The sequence below is a fragment of the Cydia pomonella genome, chromosome 22 (assembly GCF_033807575.1).
Source record: "Cydia pomonella isolate Wapato2018A chromosome 22, ilCydPomo1, whole genome shotgun sequence".
In the NCBI taxonomy this organism is placed as follows: Eukaryota; Metazoa; Arthropoda; class Insecta; order Lepidoptera; family Tortricidae; genus Cydia; species Cydia pomonella.
This window is the reverse complement of record NC_084724.1, coordinates 11,935,236-11,948,087: the sequence shown is the minus strand read 5'-3', so window position 1 is coordinate 11,948,087 and position 12,852 is coordinate 11,935,236. Positions and strand designations below refer to the sequence as shown.

The following is a 12,852-nucleotide window of genomic DNA, read 5'->3' as shown; positions in this document are numbered from 1 at the left end:
ATTTCTATTGTGTATTATACTTGTAATCCTATACTTATTTAAATTCTATCATGAGGTCAAACAAAACTAAGTCACGAATCCATTGCAAAAGTCAAAAATCATGTTTGCAACATAACAATGCTGATTGTAGCTAAATGACGTGTCATTGTTATTCAAAACCGATTGAGTACTAAGTCATACAAAACGAAACGGAACGGAATATGGATGTGAATATTTACAATTTATTAATCATCTTCCATGATTGATTTACCCATGCTCATCACACATAGTATTTAAACATTTGTATAGTGAATACACAATGTTGAACGACTCGTAGAAATGACTTCATCGCAAAATTTTAATGTGTAATTGATAGTTCATTCATAAATCTTATCCCATATTAGTGACGTACTTAAGATGGAAAATTGCAATCATCAAGCGACTGAGAGCCATTCGCGATCAATATATTAGCCATTGTTGCAATAATATGATCTAGTTAAAAATCCCCATAAAATAAGTCAAATTGTTTAATAACAAACCCTCATACGCCACCGTCCGTCACGCTGGCCTGCGCCGGCGCACCAGCACAGCACGCCAGTCACCTGTCAACCCGCGCTCGACTCGCACGCGCCGCGTCCGTCCCAACTCAAACACATACGAAACGAAACGAACGTTAACTAACACGACTAATTACTAACCAGTGATTTGAAAAAAAAAATTGTGGTGTGTTTTTGTTTTTTATTTAGTGACGTGATTGGTGGATTCGATACGCGATTTTTATGCCGGTGACAACTTTAACGGTTTAGGAGTTCGGTTTAGATTTAGAGTCGATTGTTTGGCGTGGATTTTCCATAGGAAATTAATATTCTGACTGAATATATAATTATAAAGGCAAATTAATTAAACCTCAGGCTCTTCCAAGTCCACGAGTATGGTTATAATTGGAAATTATTAATTTCATTACACTTACAATACTTGTTACATGTACTTACTGTACACACACGCAAATGTAGTATTTCCTCTTGAAACTAGTTATAGCTAAACATCTTTAAAGGATAGCCAATTTATTAGATATTTCATAGAGACATTTAACACCCACCCACGACCCACTTCACGACAACGATAAATTCCCACTATACTTATAACGATCAAATGTAGAATAGCTTTAACAAATTCTACGTTAACTCCTTTTAATTAGGCAAGTAAATTTTTATTGCCCACATACAAGGACTGCATTGTCTAAGCGTTTGACGTAACGTATGTGCCGGAGCATGCAAAGAGCAAAGTAGACGCATTGTAGCAAAAAGGCGTATGCGCTGTGCTAGACTTCATACATTTAGTACATTTGTCAATGGTGGATACCAAAGATTATTCATTAACGCCACAATCATGTCAGCCTATTGTTGCGGGTTGTTTTCAAACAAAAATATGAATAGATTAAATTATAATACCTATGTGTAGAAAAGAGATATAGTTAATATATCTACGATTCTCTCACAAGTAGTTCTCATAGGAAGAATATGTTTACTAATATTTACCAATCAATGTTATTAGATGTGTAATTTGCCCCATAAATTAGACAACCTAGGTAAAGACCTAAAGCCTTTTGTTTTGTCCCAATTTAAATAAATAAAACAACAATAACAAACATGAAAAAAATAAAATCCAAACATATTAGCCTGACAATTATATATGACTTATAAAAATTGCAAACTGTTAGCTGAACTTATGCAGATGGCAAATCTAATACACATACAGGTGAACATATTTTTTTTTAATCGTTTTTTACACCTAGAAGTGACATCACTTTTTCCATAAACATTCCAATACAACATGCGTTTAATATTTTTGATCGGAGACCGGTTTAAAGTTAAAAGCAAATTGTTTTGAAGCATCGAATAGGTAAATATAGGGTATTAGTTTACTTGTTTAATTAAGGATCATTATTAATACTGAGCACATATTTGTAATAAACAAACGTATTTCTCATACAAGGTGTATCGTGTTCTGATCAAAGTTTTTTTTTATCTTGGACAGGTCGTTCAAGTCGGTCAACCTCCATACAAAGGCCAAAAAGTTTTACGGGAAAAAAAATTTTTTACTACTCTTTCCTGATTCGAATTCGATACCGAACGGATCCCCACTATTTCTGTTACGCCCTGTATGCAGTATTTGTAAATTCATCAAGACCTTAGTAGATTTGTTTAACTGAAATGTATACGATATATACAAATCCTTTATTGCGGAAAACATTTATCCTTCTTTTTTTTATAACCTAAACACGTTCAAGATTTATAACCGACATCTAAGGAATAATCTGTAAAGTGTTTAATATCTTAATTCGTGACTTTAACTTGATTTTCACGTATGCTTGCATGATGCGTCACAGGATATATGTGACATTCGGTTCAAAGCGCCCTCCTTTTCCGTTAGCGTAACTTCTTACAACGCATGACGCATTACATCTTTTGCTCGCCACCAAAGAACCTGATTTATGGTTATATCTGGCTTAATCACAAACTTTAACATTTTTTCAATTGAGGATTCGAGGAAAATGTTGTTTTTTACAAATCTGGTTCAGGCAGGAAAGAAGCGGAGTAAATGAAATTGATTGTTATGAAAACATACCATGGCATATCTTTATGTATTTATTTTTTGTATTCATATCGTAATAATAGTCACGATAGGTCCAGGTGCTTTTGCAAGGGAGCATTTGTATGTAGGCATGAATCTAGTTTAGCTTCGCATTCCAACAGTAAAAATACTGACAATTACAAGTACCCATAGAAGGAGTCGCAAGGCCCGTCGTAGGCGTCACCATTGACTCTACCCCCGCAATCGGAGCCCACACGCCAATACCTCAATCATTTGCATTATTTCGATAATGTTCTAATGCGAAAAAAGGCCGCAGGAATTCAAGGCGTTCGAAATTCTCAGTTCGAAAACCAAGAAAAAAATTGAAGCTTAATTATATAAGGAAGGTTAAGTTACGAAGATGTAATGCGCCTATTTAAAATGTTTAATGAAATAAAGATTAATGATAATGACGATTATAACCTTGTCAAATAACTCATGTTCTAAAAAGAACCTTTGGTAGATGATGACTAGAGAAAAATTGGCATTTGCAGATTTTGATATCTGTCTACATATAGGGTAGCTTTGACACCCTAAACAAAAGGAATATAAAGGTAGAATCAAAAACTGCAAAGATAGTAGTTATCGCCAAGTTGTTTGCATCTTAGGTTGCTCGTATGCAACGCAGGCGCAATTAGCAAGTCCACCTCTTGCATAACTGTATGCTTAACCAATCCAACATACCTACTAGAAACACAGCATAGAAATCATGATAGTAACCAATCTCCGAACATTCAGGAATCTCTCTACTAATCCAGGCTATCTGTACACATCACAACACATGTAGACATGTGTTGTACATATTATTACTTATTTCTTGTTTTTAGCTTGCGTACCTTTGTTCGAAGATACTCTACTCTATATAAAGGTGCACTTCTATGACACTTCATAGTTGTAAAATCTAGGGTGTGTCTAATAGCTGGATTACCTTGTCAAATTTCAGCGTATCAACTGTTTTATGTCACACATCGGAAGCATATGGTTCCTAATGTATTCAAACCATGTATTGGCGCCGCATACTTGATCTCCAATTATGTCAACATGTTTATTCATGTGTTTGCTCTCGTATTTCGGTCAAGGTTTACCTCATTTGCCACAAATGTGCGTTCATAATTTCCAATCTTTCCCTTTGATCTTTCATTGATATTTATACCATACTTTTGCTAAATTAGTGCCTTGTCAGAAAGTTAACTTCGAATCTGACACTCAATGGCATTATAGCTCAACATTTTCATGGGCCCTTGTTAGGTTAGCCAGTTATTCGAGGGGAGCCAGTGCTGTCAAACTGGTCAAACTTGACAGACATTCAGACGTACTCTCAGAGTAAACAACAATTGAAGCGAATATACAATGATGTCAGATTTGATGGTTAGGTTAGTAATATATTTCCCTGGCGTTTCTTACATTTCCCTTTTAACTCAAACAACCTGTTGCTAAACATTTATCTTTGCTCAGGTTTGACTCGCTACTCGCCTGTTCTTTACATGCCAAATAGCTCCGTCGCAGGCATGTGACGTCCGCCGGAAGGGTCGCACCATATTCGGCGCCCGCGCACCTATGGCCGCCTAATCCGTCAACTAAAGTCACGCCTTTCAATTTCAACATTTACAATTCACTTTCAAGATCTTTGTCTAAAATTCCCACTTATTGACGAGGAGAGAAATGAGCTTGTCTAAAGTTGTCACCGGTTTTATTATAGAATATGCGTATCGATTTTTTAATTCCATATTTATTGTAGTCTGCGAGCGATGATAAAATTACGCCTGTGAAGGCGAGAACGAATCGAAAATGTCAATGTACAGATTCGTAAAAGAAGGAGGCAGCAGCAAGCGCCTCTTTGTGCAAGGGACGCTCGAGAACGACGACTCGAAGCCTTTGAAGTCCAGCCTGAAGAAATCGACACCGTCTCCCGTCGGCTCCCCTATCACAACAAGCCTCAACTTGGCTTCCGTACCGAGGAGTCTCAGGGAGGGATTAACGAAACACGAGACGGTGTACGATGGCAACTACCCGGGCATGGAAAGGACGTCAAGCTACCGATCCGGATCGTACCGTGAGGAGAGCTACAATGGTCGGATAGTCCACGACGGGAACCAAACTCACTTCGAGTATGACGCGGCCGACGGCGCGCTGGCCGTGCCCTCCTCGGCCGGCGGCTACGGGGTGTCGGAACTGCAGGCGATTCACACGAACAAAAGATTGTCGACCGAGATACTAGGCTCTTCGCTAGAGTCGACGAAGATCTCGAAGAAAGATGACAGCGGCCAGAGGCGAATCACGACCAGGATCGTGAAGAAGGTTACCACCCTCACGCGAGGGGAGGAGAAAGCCTCGGCCGAAGACCTGACGCGCCGCGGAGAGGCGCGCGAGGTACACAGGTCCGCCGAACACTACAGGCACGTGGAGATGGAAGCGACTCACCCGCGAAGAGTGAAGGTAATTACGTCTGAAATTTTAATTGAGGAAGCCATCTTTTTAACGAACGGAAACCGATGGACTTGTCATGATAATGTCCATTAAGACCGATAATGTGTTTAAGTCGTTTTCTTTTGTTGTTTAAGGCTCCATATCAAGATTTCCTGTAACCAGTCTCTTCGATCATTCCCAATTCTTTCAAAAATAGATTCTAACAATTAGTCTTTCAAAGTACATCTTATCTTTATTCTACATATACGGCAGATTGGAGATAATTCGATCTACAAGAAAGATTTAAAGAGACTGGTAATCTAAAGTCTCTCATCAATCTTGAACGCGCGTAGTAATGACCAAATTGCCTACTATTAATTATACAAGTAATTGCCTGCACTAACTATTTACTATTACATCCTGGCAAGTTGTGATTAAGTATCTGCGTGAGAGAGAGAACGCTAAGATGCAATGGTAGGTATTTATCTACCTCTCTTCGTTAAATATCACCCATTTCCTAGTGTTTAAAGGTTGTTTGGCTAGTGAAAGTGCCCTCTTAACCTAGGTTTGGTACATAAATCAGCCCGAACGAAGGATGGCGGTTCATTAAAAGCTACAATTAATCACGTCGACCGTTTGAGATACAATCCCAAAATAGGTAGGATATTCCTTGGCTGTTTAAGTACATTTCAGATAAGGCTTAAAATTCCAATCAATTTAATAACCCTTACATCGACAAGATATCTTCACTTACTGGAATTATTTATAAACCCTATTGCTTTTTAGACTATAAATAACCTTGATGTTGGGTACTCTTTGTTTGCTTATATACTCGTATGAGGCTAAACCGTTTTTAAATTTAAGTGGCACATTAATCTATAGGTTAACATCAAGGGAAAAAGCCAAAAATTCCGAAATTGAAAAAAAAATGTATCTTTAACAGAAAATCTTCAAGAGATTGTGCAGTATTAAGTATCAGTTGATAGCCACAACATTTACTAATATTTTAGTTTTTAGTGCCTCTTCCTAAAACATCAAGGATTTGACGCATGCAAATATGCTATATTATCTTACTATTTGCTCTCTCTTTTGATAAATTAGCTCGATCCGTATTGGGATGTTTCGATTGCGTTCTTCGCACACACATGGTCGAAAATAACGGTGCGTTCCAAATCTGAAGGTGCGAAGGATGCGGAGGAGTGGTCGTGCACTAAAATATTTTTCAACGTCTGGCTTCATTAGCCGTTATTGTGGAACTTCTAGTAAATGTAATAATCTCCCAAGAATCATCAAAGGAGTTGTATTTAAGGTAAGAATACATGCTTTCCTCTTGCGGCTGCCATAATTACAATAAATATTTCTTCAACAGACAATATTTATTGCCTTAAAAGACATCCTAAACATTGATAGCTTAGTTAGCTTAGTTCTCAATTCTTACGTCTTCTGTGCAAACGCACAAGTAAATCAAACAAAACAATATCGGTCGTAGGAATATATCTGCGCTGAATAAATTAGATTTCACAACAAAACGAATATCAAATCGTTCTACAATTCAAATTTTGGGGTGGTCGTGATTTGAAAAGGCGCCCGTGACGTCATCGGTGACTTCACAGCGTGGGTGACGCGCCGGCGACGATCAAGATCCGTATAAGGCTAAGAGCATAAGCTGGATTTATGATGGATCTGTCATAAATATATAATAAATTCTGATTGCCTACTTGTTGCTAATCGATAACGTACTTAGACATAGCTCACAGTATGTCTCTGTAAAGTAGTATGCTGTAGCGTTGTTTTCCGAGAAAACGTGTATAAATCGAATTTGTGAACATGATAATAAATTTGCAAAAGTGCGGAAGGTACTCTTGAAGTTGGTCTTAGTGCGAAAACTAGTAAAAAGTCTACATTAGGAACAAATATGGCACGACTGTTATTAATAAAAATCACTGTAATTAAAGCAATAGCAAACCATCAACCGTTTAGCTTCAGGGTACACTTAAATAAATAATTGCATATTTCCAACAATGGCTTCGTAGATCAAGGCGGAAAATTACAAATATGTATAAAGTAAAATAATAGCCACTTGTAAATATTTTGCCAGCTTACCAGAATACATCCTCTCTTGAATATTGCATGGGGATATCACCTTAAAAATATCATTATGAGTAAGTAATCACTTATAGATGTTGTATAACCTATCTATTGCTATCTCGTCTTGGAAGGAAAGTAAGGCAAAAATACATCAACTGTCAAACAGTACTCGTTAAAATAACCGTCAGATTTGGATCGAAATTTAACATGGCAGATCGAAAGCCAGAGATAAGACCACAATAATAGCATAGACATTGCGACGGCGCCTAAAGTTCAACTCTTGAAATAACCGGAATAATGTCAGCAGTTCAACCGTCTGTGAAGACGAAAATATTATACTAGATTACTCGAGAACAGTCCTTATAAATCGTATCATAAGAATCATAATACAATATATATTCCTTAATGTTAGTCTCGTGTTTAATATTTGAAGTTTATAATTAAGATCTTCAATTCTCTTTTAATTAACGCGTTGTTGGAATCCATTCAGCCAGTGAAAGTACGTTATCATTTTAATTCCATACAATGGATAGATTTTCTCTTAATTAGTAATAGGAAGGCTAGGCGTGTGCGATTTGTTCAGTTAACTAACCATGAGATATGCGCTTACATTGTCGTGAACATGTTGAGCTCATTTACATACTCTAATTAATTGTATTAGGGACTTGCAAGACAGAGGACAATAGTATATAGCATAATCCTACCTTACTCATTCATAAACTAGTGGCTCTGTGAACTGTAGACCTCACGGGCATAACTTAAAACTAACGCTCGATCAACTAAACATAGGATTTTAACGAAATCAAAATTGTACCTATAAAAGAAAACTAGATTACATTATGAACCTCATTCCGTAAGTACGCTCGGTCAACTAAACATATTACGGTTTCATCGAAATTAAAATTGTACCCACATACAAAATCTAGATTACAGTATGAACCCCATTCGGCAAGTTATATTTTACTTAGGTCTGTAGAAATATAGTGTATTCTCCTTGTTTAAATCGTCTCACGGCCCGTTGCTCCGACTAACGCATAATTGTACATATTTGGATTGCAACGATTTTGCATAAATTGCACTGCCAGTGTGTTGTTAAATTGCGATTCTGATTTAGCGTTTGACTTCAAACGACGATTAGTTTCTTTGTTAACAATTATAGCCCGTAACCGTAACCCTTAGTACGAGTATATCGGAAAATAAACCGGTACAGAGTAGGTTTTGTATTCCACGAATTTCACACATTTTTAAATGAGACTTCTAATAATCCGAGGATTACGCTGTAACCTGATAATTACTAATGTGTTATTCACCCATAAAACTGCCGGCATGCATCAAGGCACCCGTCTGAGACGGCTGCTGCATATTGTGTTAGTTAATATAATTATTCTCTATGCTTGACGCTTTTTGCTCATTCCTAGGTTATTTGCATAATCATGTGCTTTCTTTTGTTTAGTAATGAAACTAATGAATGACCCATAATATCAATTCAATGGGACGTGCTTGGTTTTCTGACCGTTATTTATAGGTGTTTTATAATACGTAGTAGGAACATGTAGGAATGAGAATGGTCATCTATTCTTTATGAAAAGTGCAATGGTTTTAAACTAACTATCGACTAGATACAATTATACTTATTCGCTTTTTCTAAAATAATGTTAGAGCAGATAATGTTAAAGTACGTTATGCATGTGCAACTCTTAGAGAATATGCGTGCATAGGAAGAAACTTGTATCTGGTACCTATAATTATTTATACACACTTTGATGTAACAGAGGTATGACGTTAAAAGGTGAGAAGTGCAGGGTTAATCTACGTGACGCAATAAATATTTAGACGATGATGATATAGAATCCATTCAACCACTTTTCTGACGTCACTTTAGTTGGACAATTAGCCACTTAATTTAAAAAACTATCTTAAAGCTTCATTGGTTATGAAGAAAAAAACAGCTGGTGAGGTGGTTGAACTCTGAAGTAGTGCAATTTACTGAATCGTGATACTTGGCTTGTCCTTTAGCTAGATTTCGCGGATTAGACACACTAGAGAGGTCTCGTGCTGGCGGTAGCTGTCATTCAGATAATAAAATGGAATAATTTGCCTTGGCTTTGGGTCCTCTGGTAGTTTGAGTATTTCGTCGGTAACATACTTAAGATATTATAAAAATAAGCAAGTACTTGACACACATGTAAACTTAAGTACTTACATTTCATGCGAGTACAGAGATGACTCGTAACAGTCCTTGTCAATATTTTCATAGACAATTGGCGCCAGCTCTTGGTAATCAATTTGTACAGTCAGCAGCAGGAACAGCGAAGGGGGTGAGGTGTTTAAAATCGTCTACACGCTTTCTTATACATAATCTTAACAATGAAGTTGTTAAGTCAATATACGATTTTAACATATAAGAATCAATTTCAAGAATTGAACTTCAGGTCATTCTGGACACTTCGCTCGAAATTATGTCGATATCGTGCACAAGCAAATTTATTTATGCATTATTTTTCTAAAACCGCATATGTTCAAGAACTTTCTTAAGTTTTGTGTCTGATGATATCTCCATCGGTTTTCGCATCTCACAGTAGCGGTCGTAAATCACCGGAGACGCGGAGATGCGCGCCGATGCGCACGATTGTCGAAATCACGTGCGTAGACGTTTGCACAGCAGGTCCCATTGTCTTCCATTGTTTCATTTAAAAAATTATGTAACAGTTTTAGGTCAATGTCGATTTTAATAGATTTTCAGCTGTTCCTAGCTATATTGCATATGTTATCAACAATTCAACACGATGCAATTTGTTATGGCTGCGAAACTAAAACTAATATAACCGTAAAACTGTGAAATAATTACGTTTAAAATAGTTTTATTTTAGTATGGTTTATATTGAAAAAAAAAAGGATAATTTAATATTCATGTGTTTTAGAACATACCCAACCCAGCGTGCAGCGGGAAATAAAATACTTCTCAGAAATTTCCAGGTTTTCGACAGCAGAGTTGAAAAGCATTATTGCCTGATTTAAACTTTACAGTTTGAGTTTTATATTATCAGCGCTTTTAGTTACACCAACGTTTCAAACATGTTACGTATTTTTTGAAGTGAAAACTTCTTTAGCGGCGCCTGTGCACTTTTTGTGATGGGGAAAAAAATGTTGAACTCGCGACAGGTCACGTGACCGACAGATTCGACGGATTGAAAATTCGTAAGACGGACACGCGAACTAATCGAAAAACTGTTACAATGTCATTGAAGCCAGTAGAGTAGTTGAAATTATGGATGGAATTTGATTTTTCTGAGAAATAAACTTTTTAATGTTAAATCATTGTAATAGTTCTGAAGTGTTACATTTTTAATATAAGATAAATCGTCATGTTTGTGTACGATAGCGCAATAAATGAATATTGTATTTTATGACATAAATGATAGTACTTTTATATTGATAATTAAAGCAATTCGTGCAAAATTATTCCCTAACCATTCCAAAATATCAAAAATGCACAATGTTAATATTCAAGTTTACACTTCCGCCGGCACTCCCGGAGTGCAACCCATTGTTTTTTTTTTAATTGCGCGATCTCTAAACTTGAACGAAATCCGCTATTATTTAATGACCTATTTGAGTTTCTAAGGAGGGTCCTAGCGGTCAGTGTCTTTGAAACAATAGTTTATCGCCAACCGCCTAGCTCGCAAGATGGCGGACAGGAAGGAGACAGGTGCGGCGCGCGCGCACCGGCGCGTGAACACTGTGCTCTATGGCCGTGCTCTATGGGCACGGGGTGGCAAGACCGGGTGGCCCAAATTAAGCTTATTTAACCCAATGTCTATTAAAACACAAAAGAGTATCCGGAAATAGGACTAAAACTGAATTTTGGGAAAAATATTAACGCCGATTAGTAATATATGCCTTATTGTAAATATCGGGTATAGGAGTATGGTAACAACAATTACGATATCCTTGAACTTGATAGTCTTAGCAAAAAATGTGATCGCTTTACTCTTCATAAAATAATAATCCGTGAAGTTATTCCGGTAACCTTATTTGGCAAGATGCAAAAACCGCTTTATAAGGCTCTCTTAAAATTTTATTACCCTGTTATATTTTATTTACATCATTTGAGTCAATATACAGTTATAAGCTCAAAACAAGATGATTCAAGCTCTGACCGAACAAGCTTTTATTTTTTACTGCTGAATCATTGCAGTGTTAAACATAAGTGAGTCAGTTTTAAAAGCGTTTAGGTTTTTACTAAGTGCCTTTGTTTTAACTTCTAAATTTACTTACTCTATATCGAATGAGGTTGTTTTAAACCATTGTTATATTTGCCATTTAAGTCTAGTTACGAACGCAGATGTAGTCATAAAAGCACTTAAATGGAGTATCACAGCAGAGCCAGCATCGAAAGTGTCAGTTCCGAACTAATAACCACAGACAGAGAAAGCAAAGGGCTTCTAATTGGGAAAGTGAGACGGCTATAAGTGGACACGCGATACTGGAGGCTGGCATTCAATACCGGAGATTGATAACTCTTCTTTGTAATGAGTTCCTGTCCATATTTCTGACTTAATTTGACATCCTTGTTGTCTTGATGTTTATCAGCCTTGGATTTCCTTGGAAAATTTAAAGTTTTTTTAAATTAAATGCTCTTGTAACCGTACGTTTACCAGATTCAAAGAAATCAGAGCATCTGCTCTGATTTGTTTTGCTGGTAAACTTCTAAATCTTCCTAATATCTGAATGCAGAATGATGCGAACATATTGGATGAACAAGTGTTTGCATCTGTTGTTCGTGATAAAGTTTCTCCCCGTATAAATGTTACGGTACAACAGACATCAATACCACTGGACCCATACTAGGTCCTTAAAAAAATTTTGACATGCACTCTATGCGGTGATAATAGTCGTGTTCAGATATTTCGGAGCACCTTGTTTGCGATGATATATCTGATCGTGACTCTGCCGTGATAATATGAAGTCTAAAAATATTATGGAAAATGTATGCCAATTACGCTCTCTGCAAAAATGATAACTGATAACAAACCGGGTTTAAATCGCTAAAACCGAGAGCCTAATGAAATCACTATCTCGCTAGTCTTATGCAAATGACTGTATTTGCATGGCGAATGATAAGAGCTCGAATCTAGCGCCTACGTAAAGTAAATATTGCGGATTGTGTTGTTCACCCCAGCCTGTTTTAGATAAACATGCAAAAATGGTTAGGCAATTTGCATACATCGGCGAAGAAATTCTAAGTTGTAAGCAGATAAAGTCCCTGCCATAATCCAGTGTGTATCAGAGGTCTGTGCCAAGCTTTGAGATGGATATAAGCTGATGATGATGGAGCAAAAAGTCGTCCGTTTACCTCCAAACTGAATTTTGTAACTAACTTCGGGTTAAAAGTTAATTGGGTACTTTATTTGTCGGCGTCTTACCTTACCAAGCGACGAAGTTTAACTGCATACAATTCAGAGAATTTGCATTTCACCGTTATGTCGACTAGCAAAATTTAAACAAATATGCGATATAAATGAATCAGTAACGGCATATTAAGTGAATTTATATTAAGACAGACATTTTTACGGTTTGTAGACCGTAAAAAGGATTTGGACACCTGAGAATTTTCGAGACAGTTATAACAACAACTCATAGTTAGTTCTATGTAAAGCTCTTATTATTGAATTACTTACAGTAAAACATAAAACTATCATGACATCTAAATCGACTTATGAAGTTATTGATCATTGACATGAC

At 36.7% G+C, this 12,852-nt stretch overlaps 1 protein-coding gene across 1 annotated transcript in view; it reads left to right on the top strand.

Annotated features, from left to right (window-relative positions):
* The first annotated feature begins 359 nt into the window (after positions 1–359).
* The window catches only part of LOC133530438 (microtubule-actin cross-linking factor 1, isoforms 1/2/3/4/5-like), a 164,446-nt gene continuing 151,953 nt past the window's right edge, over positions 360–12,852 (top strand). The window contains exons 1-2 of the mRNA XM_061868349.1: positions 360–702; positions 4,352–5,049. Coding sequence (XP_061724333.1) covers positions 4,402–5,049 — 648 coding nt within the window. The 5' untranslated portion in view covers positions 360–702; positions 4,352–4,401. The remainder of the gene's footprint in view (positions 703–4,351; positions 5,050–12,852) is intronic.